Source organism: Mobula birostris, chromosome 24 (genome assembly GCF_030028105.1).
Source record: "Mobula birostris isolate sMobBir1 chromosome 24, sMobBir1.hap1, whole genome shotgun sequence".
Taxonomy (NCBI): domain Eukaryota; kingdom Metazoa; phylum Chordata; class Chondrichthyes; order Myliobatiformes; family Myliobatidae; genus Mobula; species Mobula birostris.
In genome coordinates this window covers 63965495-63980275 of record NC_092393.1, presented here as the reverse complement: position 1 = coordinate 63980275, position 14781 = coordinate 63965495, and the positions used below count along the sequence as shown (strand labels likewise).

Here is a 14781-nt window from a genome sequence, read left to right as displayed (position 1 = left end):
CGGGTCTTGCCGGAAATGTCACAGTCTTCATGAAAGAAGGAGTGAGGGATCGAGAGGGAGTGAGTGGCAGGGAGTGTGAGAGAGGGGAATAGGGAGTGAGATGGAGTGAGTGGCGGGGGGTGAGAATAAGGGATAGGAATGAGAGAGGGAGAGAAGAAGAGGGAGTGAGCGAGGGGAATAGGGACTGAGGGGCAGGGAGTTTGAGAGGAAGGAGAGGGGAATAGGGAGTGAGGGCAGAATGTCTGGGAAAGAAGAGTTAAGGAGGAAGTGAGGGATAGGGAGGGAGGATCTGGGAGTGTCAGACATGGAGGGTAAGTGAGGGAAGGAAGAGTTAAGGATAGGGAGGGGTGATCTGGGAGTGTCAGACAGGGAGGGTGAATGACAGAAGGAAGAGTTAAGGAGGAAGTGAGGGATAGGGAAGGAGGATCTGGGAGTGTCAGACAGGGAGGGTGAATGACGGAAGGAAGAGTTATGGAGGGGGTGAGCTAAGGCAGGGGTCTGATTGTTGCACGTGGACGGTGTTCCAGCGGGAAGCATTCATCTACTCCAGGGGTGTGCACTGTGTCTGGGTTCACATCCTTGGTCACACGGCAAGACTTCCATAGACAGGGCCGTGGGCTCCAGGGGTCGAGGGCCACTGGCCAGGCCTGCCCTCGTCAACAGGGGTACCTGAAATCGTAGAGGAGAGAGTCAGCAAAACAATAGGCCGATTTAGCTTATCCTCTGCCTCAGCTAAAGCAACATCTTTGAAAAGGACCTCCACCCCATTGTTGGTGTGTGTCAGCCCCTTGATTGTGACCAGCAGGATGATCTGGTTCCACAAAATACAAGGCAACCCTAATGGGTAATTCCCGTTGTTCACCACTGCCCAGCTCTCTACCTGGCTCCAAGAGCTGAGTCCCAGAGTGAACTGTGAGGGGTGGGGGGTGGGGGGGAATGATTGCCTGTCCCTCACGTTACAGCAGCACCTGACTGAGTGAACCGTGAGTTTGGGGAGTGTGGTAATGAGTACCTGTCCCTGATGTTACAGCAGCACCGGACCGAGTGAACCATGAGGGTGGGGGTGGGGTGGTAATGAGTGCCTGTCTCTGACATTATTGCAGCACCTGACTGAGTGAACCATGAGGGTGGGGAGTGTGGTAATGAGTACCTGTCCCTGACGTTACGGCCGCACCTGACTGAGTGAGGCACTGAGGGGAGGGAGAGAACGTCGACTCAGACCATGAGAGGCCTGCGTCGGGCACTGAGGAGGCCTGGTAACTCCGGGCAATGAGGTCAAAGGAGGAATAGCCCAGTGGTTGGAGTCAGCTCTCACACCAGGGAAGGTGGGTGGCGTCAGAGGGGAGTCATACCATCCCAGAACATCTGTGTGGGTGTTCCTTAAGACCATAAGATCCTAAGACATAAGAACAGAATTAGGCCATTTGGCCCATCTTGTCTACTCCGCCATTCAATCATTGCTGATCCCTACCTTCCATTCCTCAGCTCCACTCCCTGGCTTTCTCCCTGTAATCTTTAATGCTGTGTCCTATCAAGAACCTATCAAGCTCTGCTTTAAATACACCCAACGACCTGGCCCCTACAGCTGCCTGAGGTAACAAATTCCACAAATTCAACACCCTCTAGCTAAAGAAATTTCTCCGCATCTCTGTTTTAAATGGATGCCCCTCTATTCTGAGGCTGTGCCCTCTTGTCCTAGACTCCCCCACCATGGGAAACATCCTTTCCACATCTACTCTGTCTAGACCTTTCAACATTTGAAAGGTTTCAATGAGATTCCCTCCTCATTCTTTTGAATTCTTGCAAATACAGACCCAGAGCGATCAAACATTCCTCGTATGATAATCGTTTCATTCCTGGAATCATCCTTGTGAACCTCCTCTGAACCCTCTCAAATGCCAGCACATCTGGCGAGGAGCCCAAAACTGTTTGCGATAGTCAAGGTGAGGCCTCACCAGTGCCTTATAAAGCCTCAGCATCACATCCCTGCTCTTGTATTCTAGACCTCTTGAAAAAAAATGCTAACATTGCATTTGCCTTCTTCACCACTGACTCAACCTGCAAGTTAACCTTCAGGGTGTTCTGTACAAGGACTCCCAAGTCCCCTTACATCTCAGATTTTTGGATTTTCTCCTCAATTAGAAAATAGTCCGCACATTTATTTCTACTACCGAAGTGCACAACCATGCATTTTCCAACATTGTATTTCATTTGCCACTTTCTTGCCCATTCTCCTAATCTGTCTAAGTCCTTCTGAATCCTACCTGTTGCTTTAACACTACCTGCCCCTCCACCAATCTTTGTATCATTCGCAAACTTGACAACAAAGCCATCTATTCTATTATCTAAATTGTTGATATACAGCACAAAAAGAAGTGGTCCCAACACTGACCCCTGTGGAACACCACTAGTCACTGGCAGCCAACCAGACAAGGATCCTTTTATTCCCACTCGCTGCCTCCTACCGATCAGCCAATGCTCTAACCATCTTAGTAACTTTCCTGTATAATACCAAGGGCTCTTAACTTAGTAAGCAGCCTCATGTGTGGTACCTTGTTAAAGGCTTTCTGATAGTGCAAATATACAACATCCACTGCACCCCCTTTATCTATCCTACTTGTAATCTCCTGAAAGAATGCCAACAGGTTCGTCGGGCAAGGTTTTTGCTTAAGGAAACCATGCTGACAATGTTGGGTGTCAGTGTCAGTGTGATGGGTCCAACCCCTCCACCCATCATCACCCTCTACCAGTCTCACTGTCACCACTCCCTTTTCCCCAGCACCCCCGCCCCAGTATCCACACTGCTGTACAGTGCATCAGGCAACAGCATCTACAGAAAGCACTGTTCGTACAGGCAGTGGGGAGTACAGGATTCAAGGACACTGAGACTGCGCTCAAGCAGCAGGTAGCAGCTGGTGATTACAGACAGACTGCAGGGCAGTGGGGAGTACAGGCATCGGTGAGACGGGCAGTGGGGAGTACAGGCAATGGTGAGATGGGCAGTGGGGAGCACAGGCAATGGTGAGACGGGCAGTGGAGAGTACAGGCATCGGTGAGACGGGCAGTGGGGAGTACAGGCATCGGTGAGACGTGCAGTGGGGAGTACAGGCAATGGCGAGGCGGGCAGTGGGGAGTACAGGCAGTGGCGAGATGGGCAGTGGGGAGTTCAGGCAATAGCGAGACGGGCAGTGGGGAGTACAGGCAATGGCGAAATGGGCAGTGGGAAGTACAGGCATCGGTGAGATGGGCAGTGGGGAGTACAGGCAATGGCGAGACGGGCAGTGGGGAATACAGGCAGTGGCGAAATGGGCAGTGGGGAGTACAAGCAATGGCGAGGCGGGCAGTGGGGAGTACAGGCAGTGGCGAGACAGGCAGTGGGGAGTACAGGCATCGGTGATACAGGCAGTGGGGAGTACAGGCAATGGCGAGACGGGCAGTGGGGAGTACAGGCAATGGCGAGACGGGCAGTGGGGAGTACAGGCAATGGCGAGACGGGCAGTGGGGAGTACAGGCATCGGTGAAACGGGCAGTGGGGAGTACAGGCATCAGTGAGATGGGCAGTGGGGAGTACAGGCATCGGTGAAACGGGCAGTGGGGAGTACAGGCATCAGTGAGATGGGCAGTGGGGAGTACAGGCATCGGTGAGACGAACAGTGGGGAGTACAGGCATCAGTGAGACGGGCAGTGGGGAGTACAGGCAATGGCAAGATGGGCAGTGGGGAGTGCAGGCAATGGCGAGACGGGCAGTGGGGAGTACAGGCAATGGTGAGAGGGGCATTGGTGAGACGGGCAGTGGGGAGTACAGGCAATGGCGAGACGGGCTGTGGGGAGTACAGGCAATGGTGAGACGGGCATCAGTGAGACGGGCAGTGGGGAGTACAGGCATCGGTGAGACGGGCAGTGGGGAGTACAGGCATCGGTGAGACGGGCAGTGGGGAGTGCAGGCAATAGCGAGACGGGCAGTGGGGAATACAGACAATGGCAAGGCGGGCAGTGGGGAGTACAGGCAATGGCGAGACGTGCAGTGGGGAGTACAGGCAATAGCCAGGTGGGCGGTGGGGAGCACAGGCAGTGGCGAGACGGGCAGTGGGGAGAACAGGCAATGGCGAGACGGGCAGTGGGGACTACAGGCATCGGTGAGACGGGCAGTGGGGAGTACAGGCAATGGCGAGATAGGCAGTGGGGAGTACAGGCAATGGCGAGACGGGCATTGGGGAGTACAGGCAATGGTGAGACGGGCATCGGTGAGACGGGCAGTGGGGAGTACAGGCAATGGTGAGACGGGCAGTGGGGAGTACAGGCAGTGGCGAGACGGGCAGTGGGGTGTACAGACAATGTCGAGACGGGCAGTGGGGAGTACAGGCATCGGTGAGACAGGCAGTGGGGAGTACAGGCAGTGGCGAGACGGGCAGTGCGGAGTACAGGCATCGGTGAGACGGGCAGTGGGGAGTACAGACAATGTCGAGATGGGCAGTGAGGAGTACAGGCATCGGTGAGACGGGCAGTGGGGAGTACAGACAATGTCGAGACGGGCAGTGTGGAGTACAGGCATCGGTGAGACGGGCATTGGGGAGTACAGGCAATGGTGAGACGGGCATCGGTGAGACGGGCAGTGGGGAGTACAGGCAATGGTGAGACGGGCAGTGGGGAGTACAGGCAGTGGCGAGACGGGCAGTGGGGTGTACAGACAATGTCGAGACGGGCAGTGGGGAGTACAGGCATCGGTGAGACAGGTAGTGGGGAGTACAGGCATCGGTGAGACGGGCAGTGGGGAGTACAGACAATGTCGAGAAGGGCAGTGTGGAGTACAGGCATCGGTGAGACGGGCAGTGGGGAGTACAGGCATCGGTGAGACGGGCAGTGGGGAGTACAGGCAATGGCGAGATGGGCAGTGAGGAGTACAGGCATCGGTGAGACGGGCAGTGGGGAGTACAGACAATGTTGAGATGGGCAGTGTGGAGTACAGGCATCGGTGAGACGGGCAGTGGGGAGTACAGGCAATGGCGAAACGGGCAGTGGGGAGTACAGGCAATGGCGAAACGGGCAGTGGGGAGTACAGGCAATGGCGAAACGGGCAGTGGGGAGTACAGGCATCGGTGAGATGGGCAGTGGGGAGTACAGGCAATGGCAAGGCGGGCAGTGGGGAGTACAGGCAATAGCGAGGCGGGCAGTGGGGAGTACAGGCAATAGCGAGGCGGGCAGTGGGGAGTACAGGCAATGGCGAGGCGGGCAGTGGGGAGTACAGGCAATGGCAAGGCGGGCAGTGGTGGGTACAGGCAATGGTGAGACAGGCAATGGGGAGTACAGGCAATGTCGAGATGGGCAGTGGGGAGTACAGGCATCAGTGAGACGGGCAGTGGGGAGTACAGGCAATGGCGAGGCAGGCAGTGGGGAGTACAGGCAATGGCGAGGCGGGCAGTGGGGAGTACAGGCAATAGCGAGGTGGGTGGTGGGGAGTACAGGCAATGGCGAGGCGGGCAGTGGGGAATACAGGCAAGAGCGAGGCGGGTGGTGGGGAATACAGCCAGTGGCGAGACGGGCAGTGGGGAGTACAGGCATCAAGTGAGATGGGCAGTGGGGAGTACAGGCAATAGCGAGGCGGGCGGTGGGGAGTACAGGCAATGGCAAGGCGGGCAGTGGGGAGTACAGGCAATGGTGAGACGGGCATTGGGGAGTACAGGCAATGGTGAGACGGGCATCGGTGAGACGGGTAGTGGGGAGTACAGGCAATAGCGAGGCGGGCAGTGGGGAGTACAGGCAATGGTGAGATGGGCAGTGGAGAGACAAGCATCGGTAATTGCTGGTCACAGCTCAGTCAGACCGAAGAGGCCATGGATGATCACTCACCAGGTGTGGCAACCTCCGGACAGGGGTCATTGTCCAGTCCAATCAGCTCGGGTGGCTTGTTGTTGTTGTCATAGGCAGGCGTGACGCCAGTCTGGTCCCACCAGCCTGGAGAGAGAAAGAAAGACAGGAAGATTGTGGCAGGCGTTCAGACAGCCGGCACAGGTTGTCAGCGGCCCGCATGTCATTGGAACTCACAGTGTGGCACGTGCAGCGAGGAGACGTGTCGCCACTGAATGGGTCTGTATCCATTTCCTGTGGTCTTAGTGAAATACATGGCAGATCACATCTTGTCTCAGACTGTGGCTGAGGTCTCGACCTGTGTCCAAGGGATATTCCTGTCTCTGCAGTAAACCCCAGGGTTGTCTTTGGGGTCAGCGTCCGGTGTCCATGTTCAATATTCATTTCCTAGTGTGGGGGTTAGTGTTTGCCAACTATGTCGGGGTGGGGGATACTTAATCTAGAGTTGCAGGGGGATGGGGACCAGAGTGCCAGAACAGTTAGTGGAGAAGTTGTGGAGACAGATGTTGGTAACGCCTTAGAGAAAGTCAAGAATCAAAAGGTTGAGCATTGTGTGACTAATGCCCTGAGCGGCGTATATTTCAATGCAAGAAGCATCGTAGGAAAAGCAGGTCAGCTCAGGGCATGAATCAACACATGGAATTATGATATTGCAGCCATTAGTGAGACTTAATTGCAGGAGGGGCAGGACTGACAGCTCAATATTCTGGTGCTTCGTTGTTTTAGACGTAACAGAATGGACTGACTAGAGAACTCATCTGCTGAGGGATTATGGATGGAAATGAGGAATAAGAAAGGTATGACCGTGCTAATGGGGTTATATTACAGAGAACACACAGTCCGTGGGATTTAGAGGAACCAACCTGTTATAGAGGGTGATTTAAACTTTCCACATATTAACTGGGACTCCTTTACTGTAAAAACACGAGAGTCATAGAGAGATATAAAAGTACAGCACAGAAACAGGCCTTTTGGCCCATTCAGTCCATGCCAAATTATTTAAACTGCCAACTCCCATTGACTTACACCAGGACCATAACCCTCCATATCCCTACTAACCATGTACCTATCAAAAGTTCTCTTAAACGTTGAAATCGAGTTTGCATGCACCACTTGTGCGGGCAGCTCGTTCCACACTCTCACGCCCTTCTGAATGAAGAAATTTCCACGCACATGTTCCTCTTAAACTCCTGCTCTTTCACCATTAACATCTGGTTGTAGTCCCTACCAATCTGAATAGATGAAGTCTGCTTGCATTTATCCTATCTATACCCCTCATAATTTTGTATATCAAATCTCTCCTCCTTCTACATTCTAGGGAACAAAGTCCTAACCTATTCAATCTTCTCTTACAACTCAAGTCTTCCAGAACCACCAACATCTTTGTAAATTTTCTCTGTAATCTTTCAATCTTATTTACATTGTTCCTGGAGGTAGGTGATCAAAACTGCACACAACACTCCAGGTTAGGCCTCACCAATATCTTACACAACTTCAACATAACATCCCATCTCCTGTACTCAGTACATTGATTTATGAAAGCCAATGTGCCAAAGGCTTTCTTTATGACTCTGTCATCCTGTGACACCACTTTCAAGGAATTACCAATCTGTACTCTCAGATCCCTTGGTGCTACCAGCCTCTTTGGTGCCTGATCATTCACTGTGTAAGACCTACCCTGTTACCCTGTGAAGTGCAAAACTTTGTACTTGTCTGCAATAAATTTCAATCGCCATTTTTCAGCCCACTTTTCCAACTGGTCCAGATCCCGCTACAAACCATGTTAGCCTTCCTCATTGTCCACTACACCCCCAATCTCGGTGTCATCTGCAAATTTGCTGATCTAGTTAACCACATTATCATCCAGATCATTGATATAAATGACAAACAACAACGGACCCAGAACTGATCCCTATGGCACAGGACTAGTCACAGGACTCCAGTCAGAGAGACAACCCTCTACTAGCACTCTCTGGCTTTTCTCACAAGGGAAATGTCTAATGCAATTTACTACTTCATCGTAAATGCCAAGTAACTCCATAAGACATGACGTACTGCCCACGAAGCCATGGTGACTACCCTCAATCGGTCCATGTCTATCCAATACTTACATATCCGATCCCTCAGAATACCTTCCAACAACTTTCCTGCTACTAACGTCAGGCTCACTGGTCTATATTTTCCTGGTTTATTTTTAGAACCTTTCTTGGACAGCAGGACAACATTGGCTACCCTCCGATCATCTGATAACTCACCTGTCGTTAAGGATGATTTAACTATCTGCTAGGGTCCTGACAGTTTCTGCACGCGGTCCAAAGGAACACTTTGTCAGGCCCTGGTGGTTTACCCTCCTACTTTGCCTCAGAACAGCAAACATCTCCTCTGTAATGTGTACAGGGTCCACGAAGTTGATGCCACTTTGCCTCACTTCTGTAGACTCTGTCTGACTCCTGAGTAAATACAGATGCACTAAATTCACGTACACTCTCCCCATCTCCTTTGGCTCCACACATGGATTACCATTCTGATCTTCCAGAGGACCAGCTTTTTCCCTTATGATGCTTTTGCTCTTAATATATCTGTAGATTCTCCTTCAGAAATTTCTGAAATGCCAGTTCGCTGCTGTTGTTACTGCACGGTCAGGAATCTTCTGGAGAGAAGGCCTCAAAATCCCCGGCTTTGCCGGCTGTTGGTGACCAAGATTGAGGTCGAATCGTTCAGACAGAGACGGCGCTCAGTACTTGGTGTCGGAGAGCTGATTCGGAGGCTCGAAGTTTTCGGATGACTCAGAGACGGATTGTGGTCGGGTATGGCAGGGAGAGTTTTTCTTCCTTCTCCTGACTGCATGAGATGTGGGACATTTGAGAGACTTTGAACTTTTTACTGTGCTCATGGACTTCTTCATCAAGTTATGGTATTATTGCACTGTTGTAACTATATGTTATAATTATGTGGTTTTGTCAGTTTTTTCTGTCTTGGTCTGTCCTGTGTTTTGTGATATCACACCGGAGGAAATATTGTATCATTTCTTAAAGCATGCATTACTAAATGACAATAAAAGAGAACTGCGTGTCTTCATAATCTAATCTACTCTAATCTAACCTTGTCTGCTAGGGCAACCTCATGCCTTGTTTCTAACCCTCCTGATTTCTTTCTTAAGTATTCTCTTGCATTTCTTGTACTCCATAAGCACCCACTTTGTTCCTACCTGACTATACCTGCTATACACCAATTTTGATGGGGGAAGAAGATGGCGTGATGACAGCGCGCACGGCCACTTCCGTGATGAATATCTGTTATCTGTCAAGTAGGGGACCGTGCACAATCCTGATTTGATGGAGACAGACGTGAGAGCACAGCGGAACATCTGGAAAACTTCTGAAATGCTCACTTCGCTGCCGCTGCTACTGTATGGTAACTGGAATCTCCGGAGCTGAAGGCCCCGAAATCCTCGGCTTTGCGTGTTTCAGCGGCCGGGGCGAGGTCGAAGGCGCTCGGCAGAGGATGGCGCTCGGAAGGCTGTATCAGAGAGGCTGCTCGGAAGCTCGGAGTTTTCGGACGGATGGACTCAGGCTCGGCTGGGGTCGGCTGCTTCCAGGGTATCGGCAAGTTGACGGTGCCTGGAGGTTTATGGCAGGGAGTTTCTCCCTTTTGCCTCCTGCTATCAGGGACTCGGGAGTCGATCGACTCAGGACTTTGAGACTTTTTTAGTGTGCCCATGGTCTGTTCTTCATCAAATTATGGTATTGCTTTGCACTGCTGTAACTATATGTTATAATTATGTGGTTCTGTCATTGTTAGTCTTTGGTTTGTCCTGTTTTCTGTGATATCACTCCGGAGAAACATTGTATCATTTCTTAATGCATGTATGCATTTCTAAATGACAATAAAAGAGGACTGAGTGTTCTCATAATCTAATCTAAGATATGGCAAGTGTGGACTGGGACAGGCTGTTTTCCAACAAAGGTGTACTTGGTAAGTGGGAGATTTTCAAAAGTGAAATGTTGAGAGTACACAGTTTGTATGAGCCTGTCGGAATAGAAGGTAAAGATAACATTTTTAGGGAACCTTGACTTTCAAGAGTCATTGAAGTGCTGGTTAAGAAAAAAAAAGGTGCATAGCAGACATAAGCAGGTAAGAACAAATGAGGTGCTTATGGAGTATAAGAAATTCAAGAGAACACTTCAGAAAAAAATCAGGAGGGCTAAAAGAAGGCATGAAGTTGCCCTAGCGGACAAGGTGAAGGAGAATCCTAAGGGATTCTACTGACATGTTAAGAGCAAAAGGATTGCAAGGGACAAAAATGGTCCTCTAGATCAGAATGGTAAACCAGGTGTGGAGCCAAAAGAGATGGGGGTGATCTTATATGCATTTTAACTCTATTTCGATAGGCAAAGCAGCAACTTCATGGGCCCTATACAGGTTACAGATAAGGAGGTGTTTGCTGTCTTGAGGCAAATTACTGTGGACTAATCCTCAGGGCCCAACAAGGTGTAACAAGGTTCAGTCGCTCAGCATGAAAGATGAGGTAGTGAATTGAATTAGGAGAAGCCAGGGAGTGGTAGTAGATGGTTGCCTCTCTGATTGGAGGCTTGTGTCTAGTGGTGTGCCACAGGGATCAGTGCTGGGTCCATTGTTGTTTGCCATCTATATCAATGATCTGGATGATCATGTTGATAACTGGATCATTAAATTTGCAAATGACACCAAGATTGGGCGTTTATTCTACAGTGAGGAAGACTATCAGCGCTTGAAATGGCATCTGAACCAGCTGAGAAAATGAGCTGAAAAATGGCAGAATTTAATGCAGACAAGTGTGAGGCGTTCCACTTTGGTAGGACCAACCAGGACAGGTCTTACACAGCGAATGGTAGGACACTGAAGAGTGCAGTAGAACAAAGAGATATAATTCATTGAAAGTGATGTCACCGGTAGATAGGGTCATAAAGAAAGCTATTGGCACACTGGCCTTCGCCTTCCCACCCATCAAACCATCTCCACAACCCTTCACCCACTCCTGCTCTCTCCTTGATCCCCGTCACCCACCAAACCGTCTCCACGTGACCCACATGGGGGCCCATGTTCAGGAGTCATGTCACTGAGTGATGCAGGGCTCTGTGATCAGGGGGTGAACATGGATGCCAGGTGTGGATGATGGAGAGTGACCTTGGACCTGGGACATGGATACCAGACATAGACACTGGACACGAGATACCAGTAAACGACCCCAGCAACAGAAGATCACATCAACAACGACAGACACATCTCAATTATCGTTCCCTGAACATGGATTTTTCCACTTAGACTGCTGTGTACACGGAGCCGTCACTCGGATCCCTTGACACAGACCCCAGCGACGCACGTTAGGTGGGTGGAGAGAAGTGCAGAGCCTTTGACATTGGGACACCACATATGGATGTCCAGACCATTGAGGTGGATATGATGAGGATCCATAGGTGCCTGACAGTGACACCCAGCCACCCATCGTTGTCCATGGGTCCTGACCTCTGGCACCAGATCCCGACATACAGCCACAGGACACATATACAGGGACACGGATCACCGAATATGAAGATCAGGCAATGGATACTGGGAATGCCCAAACTGAGTGACAGGAAGACAGGTTACCAAGGATACTTGACTCACGGACAGCAGCTCCCGCCCGCTCCTCGGTAACTGCGTTACCCTGGAAACACAGACAACAATGTTACCCTATAGGACTATCAACAGCCAATCCTAAGCAGTCCCCTGAAACCCAACCCTACCTCAGAGTCTCGTCGGCTGGTACCCATGTCAGCATCAGCCTCTGGTGTCCGAGGAACCTGTGAGAACAAAATCAGGGAACTATTGTCTGCTGTCATCCAGAGGTACTTTGCCTTTACCCACCAAACTGTCCCCACAGCCTCCCCATCCCCACTGCCCACACTCTCCCCATCGAAAACCTCACTAAACCCCTCCCACCCACCAAACTGTCCCCACAGCCCCTCACCCGCCCCTGCTCTCTCCTCGTCACCCATCCATCTACTCCCCCAGTCCTTCCACCAATTCCATCCACTCTTCCCCATCTTTCCCCAATCCAATTCCTCCACAAGCTCTGAAAATAAGAAATTCTTTCAGAATCTGTAAATTCAGAGCAACACACACAAAATGCTGGAGGAACTCAGCAGGTCAGGCAGCATCTATGGAGAGGAATAAACAGTTGAAATTCTGAGATGAGACCTTTTTCCAGCACCTGTACATCAATAGAGAAGTAGAGATGGTCATTCCCCAAAATGCTTTAGTGTCCAAATTAATTCCTACTGATGAGAGCCTTTAGGTAAAGTAACCCACTGTATAAAAAGGAGAGAAATTGGAGAATTAAAGCAGGGGTGGTGTTGGGCAGAATTCATTGTTAAAGATCCAGTATGTGGCATTTGGAAGAGTGATGACTTGTTGGAAGACAGCCCAGGAGTACAGGAGTGTCTTCACACTTGCGGACTCAGAGTGGGAGTGAGAGAACCGGTAGATGTGCTGTGTACGTACTTTCAGAAAGCTTTGACAATACCCCTGGAAGAAATTAGTTTCAATAATAAAGCAGATGGGATTGGGAACAATTATTGTTGTGGATAAGGAACTGGTTAACACATAGGAAGGAGAGGGTAGCAATAAATGGGTCTTTCCTGGGGTGGCAGTAACTAGTGATGTACAGCAGGGATCAGAGCTGGAAACCAGTGACTCACAGTGGATATGAATGATTTTAGGCGAGGGAGTTCAGTGCATTAACTCCAGGATTGTGCAGGTCACTGACCCTTGCTGGCTGGGACAGGGGTGGCGAGGTCCAAGCCGGGAACAGGTGGGTCAAAGTGACTTGGACAGGTTGACCAAGTGGATGGATGCAGGGTAACAAGGATAAATGTGGGATGGCATATTTCACCCTAAAGGTGAGGTTTGGGAAGTGGGAGAGGTATCAAGACCTGGGTGTTCTTGAGCACCAGTCACTGGGAGTAAAGATACAGATGCAGCTGGCAGGTATGGTGTGGCTGGTCATCTTAGCAAGAGATTTCATGTCCCTTTAGGATTGTACCAGTTTCAATCACATCCCTGTCATTCTTAAAATTGCAGCAAGTATAACTAAGTCCAAAACCAGAGCTGGGTAAAACCCAGCCTATCCAGTACACTCATAGCTGCATGGCCAAACTCTACTCCATCTCAAGATTCAAGACTGTTTATTGTTTTTCTTCAGTACAGGGTGTATAGGGGAACCAAATGATGTTACCCTGGATCCCATGCAGCCTTTATAAACACAATAAATATTTTTAAAAAACAAACACGCAATGCACAGTTAAGTGTAAAGTGGCAGAACATGGATGGGAGCGAGGGGCGGTGGACTCTGCAGGCTTTTGTCTGCTGCAGAGTGCCTTGTTAAGATCAATGGATCACTGACAGCGCCCGCTTCCTTCAGAAGAGGAGTATGTCAGGGGTGCCCCATGTCGGGCCAATTGTATGCGATCTGTGTCGAGCCATTCCTGAGCCTTCTTCGGCTGACGGGTCTGGTTCTGCATGAACCAGACATGGAGGTTGTCCTCTCGGCCTACGCCGACAACGTACTCCTCATGGTGACAGATCCCAGTGACCTACGCAGGATGCGCAAGTGCCCAGAAGTTTTCTCGGTAGCGTCCTCCACTAGGATCAACTGGGCAAAACGTTCCAGACCCCTAGTGGGTCAGTGGCAGGTGGACCCCTTGCTGGAGGAGATGAGAGCTTTTGAGTGGAGTACCAGGCATCTCCTCTATCTGGGAGTCTACCTGAGTCCTTCTGGGGACACCTGGCTGGCGAACTGGCAGGACCTGGAGATGGAAGTCATGGCCCAGCTGGGGCGCTGGTCGGGCCTTCTCAGGGTGCTTTCCTATCGAGGCAGGGTGGTGGTCATAAACCAGCTGGTGGTCTCCATGTTGTGGTACTGGATGGTCACCTTGGCACCTCCTGCCCCCTTTTACGCGAGAATGCAGAGGAAGTCCGTAGATTACAGGAAACACTGGGTCTCCACAGCAGTCTTCAGTCTCCCAGTGGGAGAGGGCGGACAGTCGCTGGTGTGTGTACGTACGCGACTGGTGGCTCTCCGCCTCTGGACCCTGCAGAGATCCCTGTACGCCAAGCACCATCCCAGGTGGCACGTGTTGGCGACATTCTTTCTCCGGAGAAGCTGCTGTCTTCACAAAGATATGCAGCTGCCTCCGGCGGGCGTCAGCCGTGCTGCTTTGCGGAGTCTGCCCGGCTTCTATCAGGACTTTCTGAGTCTGGAACATGGCTGCCTCAGGCTGGGAATCCCCTTCTCTGGCAAAGGGCAGAGTCCTGGCCGACCCTTGCCCAACAGATGTTGGTGCGGTTCAGGTGTGTGGATCGACTCAGGCTGAGCTGTTTGTCGGACCCAGGCTCCAGCCCCGCAATCTTATCCGAGAGCCGAGCAAGCACAACTTGAGCCGTCTCTCCTCGACACCCACAATCCCATTCAGGGATGCAAGTAGGAGATATCAGTATAGGCTGCTGCTCCACACCCTCCACTTCCTAGCCCTTGTCCATTGTCCCAACACGCCATGGCGGTCAGTCTTTCCACCTGGAGGTGAGGGAGGTCCCCAGTGGAAATCCCTTCACGAGGGGGTTCTTCCCATGCACCTGGCGGATCTGGGGTGGGGGCTGCTGCGTAGAGCGGTGCCCTGTAACAAGTTCTTTAGTTTGTACAGGGATCTCCCAGCTGCATGTCACTTCTGTGGGCTGGAGGAGACCGTGTACCACACGTACATAGAGTGTGTGAGGCTGCAGCCCCTTTTTGCGTATCTGCGTGGGCTGCTTCTCACCTTCTGGTTGCACTTTAGCCCCACCCTATTTATATACGATCATCCAGTAAGGAGGGGGGCATGCAGGGATGAGGATATACCT

The 14781-nt window shown here is 51.2% G+C and overlaps 1 protein-coding gene across 3 annotated transcripts in view; it reads right to left on the bottom strand.

Annotated features, from left to right (window-relative positions):
* Positions 1-345: 345 nt before the first annotated feature.
* Positions 346-14781, bottom strand: part of rnf157 (ring finger protein 157) — an 80899-nt gene continuing 66463 nt past the window's right edge. For all 3 annotated transcript variants that reach the window (XM_072242233.1, XM_072242234.1, XM_072242235.1), the window contains 4 exons: positions 11631-11687; positions 11494-11551; positions 5848-5952; positions 346-669 (listed from right to left, as the gene is read on the bottom strand). In XM_072242233.1, the coding sequence (XP_072098334.1) occupies positions 584-669; positions 5848-5952; positions 11494-11551; positions 11631-11687 (306 nt within the window). In that variant the 3' untranslated portion in view covers positions 346-583. The remainder of the gene's footprint in view (positions 670-5847; positions 5953-11493; positions 11552-11630; positions 11688-14781) is intronic.